This window comes from Ovis aries, chromosome X, assembly GCF_016772045.2.
Source record: "Ovis aries strain OAR_USU_Benz2616 breed Rambouillet chromosome X, ARS-UI_Ramb_v3.0, whole genome shotgun sequence".
Taxonomy (NCBI): domain Eukaryota; kingdom Metazoa; phylum Chordata; class Mammalia; order Artiodactyla; family Bovidae; genus Ovis; species Ovis aries.
In genome coordinates, this window is record NC_056080.1 from 17,016,054 (window position 1) to 17,033,824 (window position 17,771).

Here is a 17,771-nt window from a genome sequence, read left to right on the forward strand (position 1 = left end):
AGACTGGCTTTGTGGGAGTGGCATGCTTTCATGGAAGCATACAAGGCACCCTGAGGCCTTGGCTTAGAACTGAACATAGCATTTCCACTACATTCTTCAATCCAACTCAAGTCACAAACCCAACCCAGCTTCAAGGGCTGGAAGAAAGAGGCTCTGAATGAGGGTGGTTGCAGAATCATATTAAAAAAGGGCATGACTAGAGTTGGAGTAGAGAATGGGGGATGCTTTTGCAATCAGTCTGCCGTATCCCTTTTCATCTTTCTCCACCTGAATTGGCCAGATTTCTCTTGTTGTTTCATAGGCAGTCTAGCAAGAAAGAGATCCTGGGTTTTAGCACCTACTGAAATGAGCAGTGCAGGTAATCGTTACGCAGAAATTTCTCTGCCAGAGAGAGGCCCTTTGGGAATTTCTGCCTGTGGTTGGTCGTCTAGCCTTATCTACTTTGTTACCAAGAAGAAAGAAAAATCATGTCAGAAAATTGGTTTTTATGTGATGAGAGAAACAAATCAGTTACAGCTAAGTAAAATTTGAAGCATTCAACAGGAAAAAATTGAATGTTGCCATTTAATTTTCTGTGGATCCTGAAGAGTTACAGATGTTTGAATCAAATACAATGCATCTTCAGCTTCATTTGTAAAACTCTAAGATACTAGAGGGAGAAGGCGATGGCACCCCACTCCAATACTCTTGCCTAGAAAATCCCATGAACGGAGGAGCCTGGTAGGCTGTTATTAGAGTGCACACACACACACACACACACACACACACACAAAGGTAGAACTAGAGCTGTGCTGTGCTCAGTCACTCACTCGTGTCCAGCTCTGCAATCCCATGGTCTTCAGCCTGGCAGAAGCCTCAGTCCATGATATTTTGTAGGCAAGAATACTGGAGTGGGTTGCTTGCCATTTCCTTCTCCAGAGGATGTACCCAGACCAGGGATAGATCCTGAGTCTTCTGCATTGGCAGACAGATATTTTACCACTGAGCCACTTGGAAAGCCCTTCAGAGCATCAAAATACCTTGATTGATCAGTTTTCTCTGTGCACCACCCTCTCCTCCCCACTAATGAACTCACTGCTTTGGTAAAATGTCCACCCAGGAAGGAATCATGATTCATGTGAATATACCTACTGATCTCAGAACAAGTCATTCCTCATGGTTATATGTGGGATATCTTGGTATTTGTAACATTTAATACAGTGCTTTACATGGGCTAGATATTCAAGAAGGTATCAATTGTATTTTAAGTATGGGAATGTTGATTTTCCCTCCCTTTCCTGTCTTTCCATTTCCAGGATTAGTAACTCGCCTTTTTGGTAGCAGCATTCAGGACAAGGATAGACAAGACTATTTGGAGTTGATAGAAATCCCAGACTCCTACTGTGGTCCTCGGCTGCAATTTCCTCTCACTTTTACTGACATTGATTTACTTATTGAGGCCTTCAAGCAACAACAGGCAAGTGGAAGCAGATACTGTCCTGATTCTTGTACATAACGTGTGTTCAATAACTATCTATTGAATGGACGAAAACACTACAGCAGAAATGCATTCCCTTGGGGAAAAAAACTTCACATTAAGTGAGTGCTACCCTCTGCTTTGTTTAACCCATTAAATAGAAGTTTCTTAAGGTACACAAAAACCTCCTTTCTGTCTGTAGGCTCACAGTATTTCCTTGTTCTTTTTCTGAGATGTAATTTGCATACTATAAAATTCACCATTTTAAAGTATATGATTCAGTGCTTTTTAGTATATTCACAAGATTGTGCAACAATCACTAATATAAAATTCCAAAACATTCTCTTCGCCTCCCAAAGAAGTGCCACACCCATTACCATTCCCTCCTCCTCCACTCCAGGCAATCACTGTTCTACTTTCTGTCTCTATGGATTTTTCTATTCCGAATGTTTCATACAAAAGGAATTATATGTTTCCTTTTGTATGTGGCTGCTTTCCCTTAGCATAATGTTTTTAAGGTTCATTCATGGCATAGTATGTTTCAGTACTCCTTTATTTTAATGTCTGGCTAATATTCTGTATTTTTTTTTTGATAAATGATGCTTATCAAGTTGAGAAAGTTTCCTTCTATTCCTAGTCTTCTCAGTGGCTTTATCATGAAAAGGTGTTGGAATTTATCAAATGCTTTTTCTGCATCAGTGGAGATCATTGTGTATTTTTTCCCCCTTTTTTCTAGTAACACTGTGTATTACACTGATTAGTTTTCTTATGTTGAACCACCCTTATATTCCTGGAATAAATCCCACTTGGTCATCGTATATAATTCTTTAAAAATTCCGTTGGATTTGGTTTGCTAGTGTTTTGTTGAGGATTTTTACATTTTATTCGTAAGGGATATTGGTTTGTATTTTCTTTTCCTGTGATGTCTTTATCTGGCTTTGATATCAAGATAATACTGGCCTCATGGAATGACTCAGGAATTGCTTCCTACTCTTCTGTATTTTAGAAGAGTTTGAGAAGGATTGGTGTCACTTCTTTAAATGTTTTGTCGAGCTCACAAGTAAAGCTCTTGGGTCTTGCGCTTTATGATGACTGATTCAGTCTCTGCTTATTCTAGATGTGTTCAGATTTTGTGTTTCTTCTTGAGTAAGTCTTGATGATTTGTGTGTTTCCGGGAATTTGTCCCTTTCATCTTTTTAAGTTATCTCATTTGTTAGTATGCAATTGTTCATAGTATTCTCTTATAATTCTTTTTATTTCTTTTAGGTCAGTGGTAATGTCCCCATTTTCATTTCTGATTATAGTTATTTGCCTTTTCTCTCTTTCTTCTTGGCCAGTCTAGGTAAAATTTTCTCAACTTTGTAGCTCTTTTCAAAGAACCAACTTTTGGTTTTGTTGATTGTCTCTTTTATTTTTTGGTTCTCTATTTAATTATCTGCACTCTAGTTCTTCTTCTGCTGGCTTTCAGTTTAATTTGCTCTTCTTTTTCTAGCTCGTTAAGCATTAAGTTAGGCTTTCATTTGAGATTTTTCTTTGTTTTTGTAGGCATTTACAGCCATACATTTCTTGCTAAGCATTGTTTTCACTGTATCCCATAAGTTTTGGTATGTTATGTTTTCATTTTTGTTGATCTCAAAGTATTTTCTCATTTCCCTTGTGACTTCTTCTTTGACCCATCAGTTGTTCAAAAGTACGTTGTTTAATTTCCACATATTTGTGAATTTTCCAGTTTTCCTTCTGTTACTGATTTCTAGTTTCATTCCATTGTGGTCAGAGAAGATACTTTGTGTGATTTCAGTTTTTTAGAATGTATTGAGGCTTATTTTGTGGCCTAACATCTGGTCTGTCCTGGAGAATGTTCCATGTGCCCTTGTAAAGATGTGCAGTCTGCTGTTGTTGGGTGGAGTATTCTGTAGATGTCTCTTAGGATTAGTTGTGTGAGAAGTATCTGAAGTTTCTTTTCTTTTTTAGTTTTATTTATTATTACTTTTATTAATATTTTTATTTTTTTGACCATACCATGCAGCATGTGGGATCTTAGTTCCCTGTCCAGTGATTGAACCTGTGCCCCTGAAGTAGAAGTGTGGAGTCTTAACCATTGGACCACCAGGGGAATCCCCTGAAATTTCTTTTCTTTTAGCCTGTGTTCATTTAGTGTTTTGATAAGGATTTCCTTAAACACCAAGAGCCATTAAGAAAGAAAGAAAGGGAGAGAGATAAAGGCCAGAGGAAGGAAGGAGAAAAGGGGAAAAGAAAGAAGGGAAGGAAGAAAAATCTAATCTCTGCAGACTGGCTCTGTGTTGATATACTACTCCTTTACCACTTAGCCTGACTGTTTACAAATCTATCATAGCCTTTACTTTATACTTAGTGTGTTAGTTGCTCAGTTGTGTCTCTTTGCAACCTCATGGACTGTACCTCTGTCCATGGAATTCTCCAGGCAAGAATACTGGAGTGGGTAGGCAGCGATTCTGTTCTCCAGAGGATCTTCTTGACCCAGGGATTGAACCTGGGACTCCTGCATTGCAGGGATATTCTTTACCGTCTGAGCCACCAGGTGATCCACTGAGCCATATTTAAGTTGCCTCTTTCTTGATTCAGCATTTCCTTGGTTGCTGTGAGCTTTGACTATTTTCCAAAGTTCTGATGAAGTTGGATCTGACTGGTTTGTTTGTTTGATCTGTTTTTTTGGCTTGATTTTTCAGTGTTTCTGCAGGGGGATGGGATCTTGGAACTACCTGCTCCATTAATTTCTGACATCACCCCGAAACCATCACTTTGACCTTAAGGGCATACCCTAGGAATAAGAGTGAGTGAAAAGTACTGGCTCTGTAGGGTCTGAAGCAAAATTTTCAATCATCCAATTCCTAAAATTGAGATCATCCTGGACAGCTAATGCTCCTAGCCACTTGCCAAAAGAAAATATAAATCCTTTCTGTAAGAAAATAGGCTTCAAGTTATTTCTTCAAGTTTTCATATACAATATCCAGAATTTAATACAAGTGTTAACCAGGCATAGGAAGATGCAAGATTCATGCAAGAAAACAGGCAAACCACAAACAGTGCAAACAAACCTATAGAGTTTTTAGATAATGGCATTATCAGACTCAGACTTTAAAGTAAGTATGCTTAATATGCTCAAGGATATAAAAGATAAGACAAAATCCAAGCAGCTCTGAAAAGACAGACAGTTTTGATTTTATGAAAATGAAAAGATTGTATTGTTAAGGAAAGACAAAAAGATTCAACATAGTGTACAGTGTGTTCCCTTTTGTTAAACAAAATTAATAAACATTATATATATATATATATATATATAGGTTTTAAAAAATTAAGATAAAAGTCACATAACATAAAATTGATTTTTTTAAACCAATTTAAATGAAGTGTATGATGCATTGGTTTTTAGTATATTCCCAGTGTTGTACAACCATCACCATTTTCTAATTTCGGAACATTTCTAACATCCTCAAAACAAAGCCTGGTATCCATTAAGCAGTCACTTCCCATTCTCCCTTCTCCCTAGCCCCTGTCAACTACCAGTTTACTTTCTGTCTCTACAGATTTGCCTAATCTGGACATGTATATAAATGGATTCATATGTAGCGTTTTGTGCCTGGTGGCTTCTCCTTGGCATAATGTTTTCAAGGTTCATTCATACTGTAGCATGCATCAGTACCTCATTCCTATTTTTGGTTGAATAATATTCCTTTGTGTGAATATACCAGATGTTATTTAAGGAATTATGTGCTTATATATATGTTTACATATTCCTATGTAATTATATTGATTTTTATAGGCTGGCAAGTACACAGAATATTTTTTGGAAAGATACTCCAAACAGTGGCTGTTTCTTGGGATAGGGAAAGGGGACTGATGTCTAGCAAAAAAGAAGAATTGCTTTCCATTGTTATGCTTCTTTTTGCTGTTTAAATTTGTATTTCAACTTTACAAAGAACTTTTCTTTTTCTTTAAAAACTAGTTGCTTTTTTTTTTTGGCCATGCTGTGCAGCTTGAGAGGGTGAATTCACACCCTCAGCAATGAAAGCGTGGAGTCCTAACCACTGGGCAGCCAGGGAATTCCCTAGTTACTTTTTAAGAAAGAAAATCCTTTAAAAGTACTGTTTTCCTCTCTCAGTGCCTTAAAAAGAATGTGAATATTTTATTTAAGTTGCCACTTAATCTGAACATATTTATAAGCATATAAACCAATATGAGTTAACTCTTTTGAGTAGTATTTAATATTGCAATTGTAAACACAATTAAAATGCAATTGAAAGAGAAGTACACTGGCTCTGTAGGGACTAATATAACCAATGTGATTTTAGACAATTGAAAAAGGACCCAGAAAAACTATTTTGATAATAGAAATTTTCTGTTGTTGCAATATATCCTCAGTGAATATTTGTTAATTTAACTTAAAACAACAACTGCCTTTTCAGGCAGCAATTACTCTTATTAATGCTACAAATGGTCCAAAAAGTCTACAGTGGCAAGCTAAGGTAACACTGAAGCCAGTTTTAGGAATCAGTAAATTAAATAAATGCCAATTCATATATCAGTAAATCATTTTATCAAAGTGTTTTGCCTGTTCCTTTAAAATGTGGCTAAAGGAAGGGTTACATTCAAGATTTGACTCACCCTGTCAAATTGAATAGATTTAAAAGGCATTGAATAGATTTAAAATGCTATTGTGGGGGGAATCCTTATCAATCCATTAGGTTTGGGAAGGCAGGAAATAGGGCTTGCTCCCTACTAATCAACATCCAGGGTCCCTTCTCTTTCTTTCTGATTCTCACGTTGCTTCAAATCATGCTTCCTGTTGTTGTTGTTTTTTAATTATTTGATCATGAAAATTCTCCAAACTTAAATATTTTTGATTAGAAAATAATTTCATTATTTTAATTGGAAACTTCAGGACACCATGAGATAGGATTGTTCCAAAGGGTTCCATCTGTCCTAAATCTGATACCCGAAGCATTATTGTTGTTATTTAGTCCCTAAGTTTTGTCCAGCTTATTGTGACCCCATAGACTGTAGCCCGCCAGACTCCTCTGTCCGTGGGATTCTCCAGGCAAGAATACTGGAGTGGGTTGCCATGCCCTCCTCCAGGGGATCTTTCCAACCCAGGAATCAAACCCCGCATCTCCTGCTTAGCAGGCAGATTCTTTACCACTGAGCCATCTAGGAAGCTCACCTAAAGCATTATCTGAACAGTATGTAGAAAACAACCTCTCTTAGCCTCCAAAAATCTAAACCAGTCAGTGCTGTCCAATAGAAATATAGTGTGATCCACATACATATTTAAAATCTTCTAGTAGTCAATATTCGGAGAAGGCAATGGCACCCCACTCCAGTACTCCTGCCTGGAAGATCCCATGGACGGAGAAGCCTGGAAGGCTGCAGTCCATGGGGTCGCTGAGGGTGGGACACGACTGAGCGACTTCACTTTAACTTTCACTTTCATGCATTGGAGAAGGAAATGGCAACCCACTCCAGTGTTCTGGCCTGGAGAATCCCAGGGACGGGGGAGCCTGGTGGGCTGCCGTTTATGGGGTCCCACAGAGTCGGACACAACTGTAGTGACTTAGCAGCAGCAGCAGTAGTCAATATTAGGCTTCCCTCATAGCTCAATAGGTAAAGAATCTGACTGCAATGCAGGAGACCCAGGTTCGATACCTGGGTCGGGAAGATCCCCTGGAGAAGGAAATGGCAACCCACTCCAGTATTCTTGCCTGGAGAATCCCATGGACAGAGGAGCCTGGCGGGCTATAGTCCATGGGGTTGCAAGTCAGACACGACTTAGCAACTAAACCACCAGTAGTCAATATTATAAAAGCGAAAAGAAAAAAAGTGAAGTTAATTTTAATAATGTGTTTTATTTATTCCAACATGTAAAATTATCATTTTAGTATGTAATCGTATTCAAAGTTTTTAATGAGATATTTTACTTTTTTTATACTAAATCTTTAAAATACAGTGTGTATTTTGGGCTTATATTATGTCTTAGTTTTGGCTAGCCCCATTTCAAGTGGTCAGTAGCCCCATGTGACCAGTTTCTACTGCATTGGGCAATACAGGTACAAACATTTCTGACCATAAAGTGGTATTCAGTTCAGTTCAATCACTCAATCGTGTCCGACTCTTTGTGACCCCATGAATTGCAGCATGCCAGGCCTCCCTGTCCATCACTAGCTCCCGGAGTTCACTCAAACTCATGTCCATCAAGTCAGGTGATGCCATCCAGCCATCTCATCCTCTGTTGTCCCCTTCTCCTCCTGCCCCTAATCCCTCCCAGCATCAGAGTCTTTTCCAATGAGTCAACTCTTCACATCAGGTGGCCAAAGTATTGGGGTTTCAGCTTTAGCATCAGTCCTTCCAAAGAACACCCAGGACTGATCTCCTTTAGAATGGACTGGTTGGATCTCCTTGCAGTCCAAGGGACTCTCAAGAGTCTTCTCCGACACCACAGTTCAAAGGCCTCAATTCTTTGGCGCTCAGCTTTCTTCACAGTCCAACTCTCACATCCATACATGACCACTGGAAAAACCTAAGTTTGTATCAGCTACATCATTTTTTGGATTATGTATTTGGAATATTTCATAATTAAAAAAGAGAATGATATAACAAAAAAACAAAAAGCCTGAAGGAGAAAACCCAGTAAATCTGTCCAAAACAATGCTGTCATCAACACTAACTGGAGGAGACCAAGGAATGAATAGTCATTACAGGAGATAATTGGAATTGTTTACTTGACTTTGCAGTATGTTTTACACTTAGACTTGTATATAAATGTGCTTGCTGGCCTATACCCTCACATCTGTGTACGGAATACTGAGCCACAGCAGGGACACCTGGCTCAGGAGTCCCTTGAGGCTTTTCTGGCTGCCTTGTGAGATCTCCTAACCCAGCACCCGCACCTAGCTCCCAGCCTGAGCTGCATAGAAATGCAAAGCTGCACAGAAATGCAAAGAAGCCCCTCTTGTCCAATCTTTCTCTCCCTCTCTTTCTTTCTCCTTCTCTCTCCTTTTCTTTTAATTTTTATTTATGTTTTTGCCTGCTAATTTATTAGGCCAGTGGAGTCTCCTTTTTTCCCTACCTCTCTTGGGTTCTAAGGACCAAGAATCATCAGAAATGTTTTGTGAATGGGTGATGTCTATTAAGAACATGAGACTATAGACATGCTAGGAACCTTTCGTTCATTCAGCTTACAAATCTCTGCTGCTGCTGCTACTAAGTCGCTTCAGTCGTGTCCGACTCTGTGCGACCCCAGAGACGGCAGCCCACCAGGCTCCCCCGTCCCTGGGATTCTCCAAGCAAGAGCACTGGAGTGGGTTGCCATTTCCTTCTCCAGTGCATGAAAGTGAAAAGTGAAAGTGAAGTTGCTCAGTTGTGTCCGACTCCTAGCAACCCCATGGACTGCAGCCCACCAGGCTCTTCCATCCGTGGGATTTGCCCGGCAAGAGTACTGGAGTGGGGTGCCATTGCCTTCTCCGTACAAATCTCTAGTGAGGGCTTATTATGTGCCAGATACTGTGCCAGGATAAATACATTGCTTTCTGTGCACTCATGCCTTTCTTTCTACTTCATTATATCTATTTCCTCTTCATCCTCAGATACTTCATGCTTATTATGTCTTAGAGGTGCTGTTTGAAACCAAGAAAGTCCTACAGCAAATGCCGAATTTTACTCATACAAACACATCTCCATCCAAAGAGATAACAATTTGTGGTAAGTTTCAGGGCCGAGTTGCCAGATTAATATTTAGGAGCCTCTTGGTTCTACATCATTGGCCTAACTTGAAAACTGTGTAAACTGGACTGTATTAAGGGAAAGTGTTAATATAGAGTTATCTATCATGATAATACTGTTCCCCATCTTGTCTTTGTTTTGCATACCAGCTGGCAGGAATTAATTATGTGAGAAATTAAAGAACTCTTAGCTTTTTATAAAGGCAGGCAGCATTTTAGTACAGAAAACTACCCATGGGTGGAATAAGCGTCCTTTGCTCTCCATCTAGCTATCATTATCTTTGTTCCATGTTGCTTTTTCTAGATAGGCCTCTGCATGCCACTTCTGCTGGAAAGGGAAAAGCCCAAGGCAGAGTGGAGATTAAACTCTCCTCTTCCCTTGGCTGCTGTTTGATATTTTTCATCTGGTCTCTGCAGCTTTTAGAAGAGTGAGAATGTCCCAGAAATCTTTTCCTTGTTCTTCTAAATAACAGGAGCTGAGATTTTGTTATCATATAGGCCAGCCTGGCAGGATATTGCTTCAGGAAGCAGTACACATTGAAATTCATCACAGTTGGTGCTCAGCATGCTTGCAACTGTCTGAGAATGGAGTTTGTGGAAGGAACAGCAATTCTCTTAACTTCTAATTAAGCCTTTAGGTTACAACACAGTGATTGTTATTTTCCAAATCAATTTTTAGCCCATGTTTCTTTTACTCTGGCAGGTAGAATGGATTTGACAATCTAATTCAACCATTTCCATTTCTAGCATCTGATAGTGGTGACAGAGACTTGATGTAGCAGTATACACTCCATGTCATGCCCAGACTCAGGCTTTTGAAGAGTCCTTAATGGTTCAGTTTCAACCTGATCAGGCTACCACATCTCTGCCTACCAGATGATGCATCTCAGCCTACCAGATGATGCATCTCAGCAGTGGGGACCTTTTATTCAAGACCTCATTGGCTTTTACTTTCCATGCAGATAAAGAATTTGGAGTTATGAGGCTCAGGAAGCCAGGCGAACCAATGAAGCCTGTGGAGCCAGGGCAAGATTTGCTCTCAAAGTGTAATATAATAAGCCAAACAGAGACTGTGATCTGCTCCTGTATGTTTCTAGTACACCTCCAGATGCCATTGGAGACTTGTCTTTGCATAGAAGGATTTAGAAGAAGACATGAATTAATTAGAGGGCATGTAAATTCTAGAATCACAAAATGTAAGGACTGAATGGTTCTTACAGAGGTCAGCTGATCTATCCCTTGTTCTTAAGGATAAAATTGAGACCCAGAAATGGTATTGCCTTCCATACATTTCTATGTAATAACTTTCCCCTTCTCTCCTCCCCAGCTCACTCAGCTGGTTAGTGGCAGAGTCAGAATTTCAGATCTTTTGCATCCCAGGTTAGAGCCAGTCCCATATCTGCTATCCCAGTCCCATTATGCACCACTCTGACTGGTGTTTCATTTTCCATCACCAGACAGAGATTAGGGAATGGATTGATTGGACAGTTACATTTTTTAAAAGATACATCTTGGGCATTTATTAATATTTCCAGACTTTTTCCCACATAGCACCATTGGTAGAAGGAAAAGCCAGGCTCATACATTTCCATAGCATAGGAATTTTCATTAAATTGTCTTTAATAGCCCCATTGAACCTAGAAAAATTTGGCCATCATTTAAAATCGGGGCCACATTTTCAAAACCATCCTCTGTTTAAGACAGTATTAGGAAAGAGAGAGAAATTATGATGAACCTTCACCATTGTTTTAATTTCCAGATGCAGTTTTTTACATGGACATCTAAACATGCTGCATGGTTGTTAATGGGCATGAAGTAGAGGTGTTTTAGTCTACATTTATATTATGAAAGTTAACCATGTATGCACTTATATTTTTATATGCAGTGAAAATATCTTTCTGTGGCTTTTACATGATATATTGAGTGTTATCTTTTGCTGTCCAGCTAGAAGTTGGTTATATCTTTATAACCTCAACTATTAATATGTTGAAACCAATTCATTTTTATTAGCTTGCTAGCTACATTTCTGACTACCCAAAGCTTTGAAAGACAAGTCATCCTGAAGAGAATTAGGAAAACAAAATAATTAAAAATAAATATTTAACTAATAGGTAAAGTTCTTCCATTTTTATTTCCTTAGATTTGGAGTGAGAGCAATGAGATTTAAGTATGCAGTAGTATTAATACGCTCTCAATATTCTTCTTGTTCAGTCGCTAAGTCATGTCCGACTCTTTGTGACACCATGGACTGCAGCACGTCAGGCTTCCCTGTCCCTCACTATCTCCCAGAGACCTGGGATACTGGGATCCTTGGGATCTGCCCTGAACTAAGAACCACTCATCTCTGCAGTCCTATTTTAAGGCTGCTCTCCTTAAATAGGAGCTATTGGAAGTTTCTAATGTGAAATTGGAAACAATTTAAAAGTCACATGTTTTCCAAACTACATTTTTCTATTGGACACAATTTTGAAAGCTCCTAAAGTTACAATGAATCCAGTGAATCTCTTGATTTCCATATTGCTGAAAGCTCCAGAAATGGCTTTTGCTGACTGGTAAATGTCCCAGTGACCAGTGCTATCCTTGCCTTGCTGATCACGGAAAAGTTTCAGGGTCTCTGTAGGATCCAGTGGCAACAGCACATAGTACTGAACATGAAGAACAGCAGCAGCAACCCCTCTGGACATTCCTGTAGCTCTTCATGGTCTCTGGAGCATCTTGGCAGCCATCATCTCCCCATGTCCCCCTGAGGTGGGTGGAGAAGTTTGTATTATCCTCACTTTGCTGATGAGAAGACTGAAACTCAAAGTGGTGGGTCCTTTTCTAGGTTACCCAGCAAGAAACAGTATCAAGGTGTCAAAAACAGCTCTCCAGAACTTTCTTCTACAGTAGCCCATATGAAGTGCCTACTTTTGGCCATATGAGTACATTTTGGCCAAGATCTTTAACGTGGGTGACTTTAACCACGAGGGATGTTCTAGATGAGGGCTTGACAAGCTTTTCTCTAAGGAACAGGATGATAAACATTTTGGCTTTGTAAACCATGTGGTCTCTGTGGCCAACTACTCAGCTCTGCCCTAGTAGCTCAAAAGCAGCCCTAGACAATATGTAAATGAGTTGAGTTCAGTTGCTTAGTCATGTCCAACTCTGTGACCCCATGGATTGCAGCATGCCAGGACTTCCTGTCCATCACCAACTCCCAGAGCTTGCTCAAACTCAAGTCCATTAAGTCGGTGATGCCATCCAACCATCCCATTCTCTGTCGTCCCCTTCTCTCACTCTCAATCTCTCCCAGCATCAGAGTCTTTTCCAGTGGGTCAGCTCTTTACATCAGGTGGCCAAAGGATTCAGCTTTAGCATCAATCCTTCCAATGAATATTTGGGATTGATTTCCTTTAAGATTGACTGGTTTGATCTCCTTGCTCAATATTAATATTGTAGTCATTTTATAAATAAGTGCTGGTGATGTTATATTTTAATTTTGTTACTCCCATAATAATTAGACTCACCTCTTGTATATGTTTGGTTAATTTTGTTTGTAGCATTTTTAAACAAACTGGGGAAAAGTATTCCTAAATTAAATTACATTTGGTAATAAAGTTGGATATAAGGAATAAAAATTTATGATCAGAGCTTATGAAAGACAAATATTTACCTAGAAATAGTTATCCAAATAGGGCTCTTGAATATTCACATATTTGCTCTTGTTTTTAAATTAATGACTTCATATATTTACATGATTTCTTGAGTTTTATAAAGCAATGCCTTCATTTTTATTTTTGCTAATAGTCTCATTAAGAGAATGTCAAATATCTACTCACAACTTTTAAGTTTCAGGTTCTACTGCATATTCTTGAAACCATGGCTTTAAAAAGCTGTGCATTTAGCAATTGAACTTAATTATTGAATGCCTACTATGCAGCAGGTACTATAGGAGGCTTTTAGGGGTTTAATGATAAGTAATATTGCTGTTCTCCTAGAGATTCTCCTAGTGTAGGCAGTAGAGTACAGTACAGTTTTGAAGTGAGATAAAGTTGAGTTTGAATTCCAGCTCTGCTACTTGGTAGCTAGGCAACTTTGTAAGCTACTTAACTACTCTGAGCCTCATTTATAAAATGAATATGGTGAAAACAATACCCATCTCATAGAGTGGTTATCAGTTCAGTTCAGTCACTCAGTCGTGTCCGACTCTTTGCGACCCCATGGACTGCAGCAGGCCAGGCTTCCCTGTCCTTCACCATCTCCCAGAACTTACTCAAACTCATGTCCATCGAGTCAGTGATGCCATCCAACCATCTTATCCTTTGTTGTCCCCTTCTCCTCTCACCTTCAATCTTTCCCAGCATCAGGGTCTTTTCCAATGAGTTGGTTCTTCGCATCAGGTGGCCAAAGTATTGGAGTTTCAGCTTCAACATCAGTCCTTCCAATGAATATTCAGGGCTGATTTCTTTTAGGATTGATTGGCTTGATCTCCTTGCAGTCCAAGGGACTCTCAAGAGTCTTCTCCAACACCACAGTTCAAAAGCATCAATTCTTTGGCGCTCAGCTTTCTTTGTAGTCCAATTCTCACATCCATACTTGACTAGTGGTTAGTGGTTTTAGGATTGAACAAGATAGTTCATGTAAACCCTTAGTTTGGCACTTGGCATGGAGTGAGCTAAGCACAGCATAAATGGCAGAAATGAATAGGAAATCGTGACATTGGATGCTTCCCCCAATAGGAAAAGGGATGAAGTTTCCACAGGGTGCTATGGAAACAAACCATCTGTTGAATTAATATCATCATAGGATAACAACCCAATGTCCTGAGAATGCTTGGCATAATCAGCAGTATTTCAGGTTTTAAATTCTTTTGTACAAAGGGCATTTTCTTGTTTCCTCCTGAATACTTATTTTTTTTTTCATTTCATTTTCAGGTGATTTGCATGGGAAGCTAGATGACCTTTTTCTGATCTTCTATAAGGTAAATTATTGTTTTGCTAAATATTTATTTACATTTTTGTTGGGGGAAGGCAGGGCTACAGCAGATAACAGTATTTGTTTTATTAGGGATATGTACAAATACAGATGTAATGGGATATTTTTTATTCAAGAAGTTGAAAGTTTTTTTGTTGTTTTTTTTCCCACAAAAAGAATTAAAGATTTGAGTCTCTATTTAATATTATTATTATCTGTAGATCCATTAAGATTTGTGCCTGATGGTATTTATGTTCTTTATTACTTTGTAAATGCGTAGATGACACGGGATGGAGAGGGGAGCAGTCTTTTAATTTTATTGTTATTTTGTTCAGAAGTGAGCAGGCCACAGCAGTCTTCTCCTACAGTGTGCACTAATTGTGCATGAAAGGAGTCCCCCATAGAAAGTTCCAGACTGCTCTCTTCTCCACCCTGATTCACCATTGCTGGGCTCAGCTGCTCTTCCAATGCTGTGACTCCTTTTCGTTTGAGTGTTGTTTGTGGAAACCTGCACAGAGGGCACAAAGCAGCTTGGCTGGCATGGAGTTTCTGTGCATCTCTTTGACTGAATTCATTTCTCTCTCTGAGCTAGCACTGCAACCTAAATATTTGCTTATGGGATGATTAGATATAGAAAATTGATCCTGAGGTAACTTCTACCTTTAGAGTTGCACCCCCTTCGTCTTTCTTTTTGATCAGAACGTCTTCCCCACAAGATAGCATGTTGAATAATTGGCCACAGCATAGGTATCTCAAATGGCCTGAAAGAAAATATATTCTCATTATTATAATGGGAAATCAGTTTTACTCTTTGGGGACTGTGAGAGCTTGAGTAAGCTGCATAACCTCCATGACCCTTAATTCCTTTTTTGGCTGCAATATATTCTTTTAATATTATTGAAATATAGTTGGTTTACAATATTGTTTTCAGGTGTACAGGGAAGTGACGCATATATATATATATGTTTATGTATATACGTGTGTGTGTATATATGTGTGTGTATTCAGTTGCTCAGTCATGTCTGACTCTTTGCGACCCCATGAACTGTAGCTAGCCAGGCTTCTCTGTCCAAGGAATTTTCCAAGCAAGAATACTGGGGTGGGTTGCCATTTCCTACTCCAGGGGATCTTCCTGACCCAGGGATCGAACCTGAGTCTCTTGCATTTCCTGCATTGGCAGGCAGATTCTTTGCCACTGTGCCACCTGGGAAGCCCATGTGTGTGTATATATATTTATCAGGGAGCAGGCTTACTGGGGTGAAGACCCAGGAAGTAGGATGGTTGAGAAGTTGCGAGGAGTGTAGTCCTAGGAGATGAGTGGGTCCAAGGTGGAATCCAGAATGTCGGTGGTTGAAGTGAGTGAAAGAGAATATTGGAGATGAGGAGATCAAGCACGTGAAGAGTAGGTGTGGTGAGTGAGTTGGCCACAGGCGTGAGAGATGAAAGCAGGAGAGGAAGTTTAGTCAGAGCCTAGAAGGATGAGAAGCTTTTATCCAAGGCTGGCAAAGTGTTGGTCTGTTGGTGGACCTATGGAGCAGGTGAACCCTCTCCAGCTCCTGACCCCGAGGTCTCCATCCTGGGGAGGAATGGGTCCTTTGCTTCCAGAGGCCTGCAGGAGTCAGGAGTCCAGCGCTGTCCCTAAGGGAGGCCCAGATTTCCAGAGGGATGTCTTGCTGAATGAGTTCAAGGCAGAAGGGAGTTCATTTACACAGTTTGAGGAATGGGATTTGTTTAAATCTACACATAGCACCATATAAATGTTCAGAAGTGCAGTCTTGTTATTTTTGACAATTATAATCTGAGGATGGAGGAGAGGTGAAGGTATGTGGGTAATAACCACAGCAGAAAATCTGGAGGTTTGGGAGAAATACAGAAAAGGGAAAATAGTTGAGTAAATTAAATGGGAAAAGTGACTTCCTAGGCAATTAGAAAAGAAAATTTCTCAAGAGATAGTTGAAGATACTAAGGTGTGATCAGGGAAGGGACACTGGAGTAGACAGACACGAGAAGAGGATGTTTCTTTAATTCCATTGGCAAAACTAAATGGAATATATAAAACTGGAAAGTTCTAATGTAAAGACTGAACAGGAGGAGGTGGGTGGTAAGAAGTACTATAAAAAGGACTTAAGGTGAAATTATAGCATTCATATGAAAACAAGAAATATTTTGAGAGTTAACCAATGATGGTGTTCAGGAAGTGGGAATTGAGAGCCCAGTGATGAAAGAGTAAAGCTCTCTTATTTGGGATAGATTTGAGCAGAGGGAGGTGAAAGGGATGTTTGGAAAGAAGATGTTTGGAAAGTAGAGCCATGAGTTAGAATTTTAACAGACTTGCGTGAGGAGCAGATAAAATGTACCTTGGACATGGAATAAACTGCATACACCAGAATCTTGAAATTGCCTGGTTTAAAAAAGATAGCTAAGGGAAGAGCCAGTGATGACAGCAGGCTTCCATCTTAAGAACTGAAAAGATGATGCAGTTAATGGTGTCTGAGAAGGGAGAGTGACCTGGTGGCCTTTCGAGGATGGTGAGACACTTAGCTTGTGGGTAAGGAGTGTGCTAAGTTAGGAAGGAATGTGCCAAGGAAGGAATGGGCAGGACACAGACACATCTCAGGAAGCGATGCTGTACGATGATCTGTAACTTATGACACTCAGCAATTTGCCTTTTCTGTCTTACTTTTTATTCAAAGTTTAAATGAGTAATGGTGGTAGATTGCACAAGTAGCTGCTGCTGCTGCTAAGTCGCTTTAGTCGTGTCCACCTCTGTGCGACCCCAGAGACGGCAGCCCACTAGGCTCCCCCATCCCTGGGATTCTCCAGGCAACAACACTGGAGTGGGTTGCCATTTCCTTCTCCAATGCATGAAAGTGAAAAGTGAAAGTGAAGTCGCTCAGTCGTATCCAACTCTTAGCGACCCCACGGACTGTAGCCTGCCAGGCTTCTCCGTCCATGGGATTTTCCAGGCAAGAGTACTGGAGTGGGGTGCCATTGGCCTTCTCTATGTACAAGTAGAGTGGGGTCTAAAACCATGAACAGAAATTGTTCTGGGTGCGTTTCTACCTGAATACAAAGGATGGTGATATCCACCCGTCCAAAGAACAAACTCTCGTCTACGGTCCCAAGTCCAGAATTAAGTAAAAAGGGTCTCTGAACTCTTGAAATCACTGTCAGAAATCCAATGAACTTTGCTCACAGGACGAGCCCTAGGCCCTTACTCAATGCCCAATGACCCTATATCTGTAAAACCTTATCTGACGCATTATTCCTGTAAGTTTGCCTGTCGGGTTACCCACGCTGCCACAGATTAGGGAGTGAGAGGGGAAAGAAAAAGTGAGATAGAATGAGAACGATGAAAAGTAAAATTCTTTCTGACAGTACGAGGAGATCTAAAACTATCAAAATGAGGTAGAAATGAAGCAGTAACATTAAGTGTTATGGGGTTGTGTGTGTCAGGGAGAGCTCCGTCCTGAGCTCTTCTGAGGGGATGTGCCTAAGGGGATGCTTAGATTGATGAACCTGCATGGTCAAGAAAGTTTGAGGTTCTATGGTGTACGCTCTGTTAAGAAGTAAAGAGACCAAATGGCCCATTTTCAGAACTCTTAGCCAGA

The 17,771-nt window shown here is 39.9% G+C and overlaps 1 protein-coding gene across 41 annotated transcripts in view; it reads left to right on the forward strand.

Annotated features, from left to right (window-relative positions):
- Nucleotides 1–17,771, forward strand: part of PPEF1 (protein phosphatase with EF-hand domain 1) — a 147,627-nt gene that overhangs the window by 79,972 nt on the left and 49,884 nt on the right. For 36 of the 41 annotated variants that reach the window (XM_012106317.4, XM_042241753.1, XM_012106330.4 and 33 more), the window contains 3 exons: nt 1,296–1,456; nt 9,073–9,187; nt 14,121–14,167. In XM_012106317.4, the coding sequence (XP_011961707.1) occupies nt 1,296–1,456; nt 9,073–9,187; nt 14,121–14,167 (323 nt within the window). The remainder of the gene's footprint in view (nt 1–1,295; nt 1,457–9,072; nt 9,188–14,120; nt 14,168–17,771) is intronic. The other 5 variants (XM_042241754.1, XM_060407678.1, XM_060407675.1 and 2 more) reach the window with 1 other exon arrangement.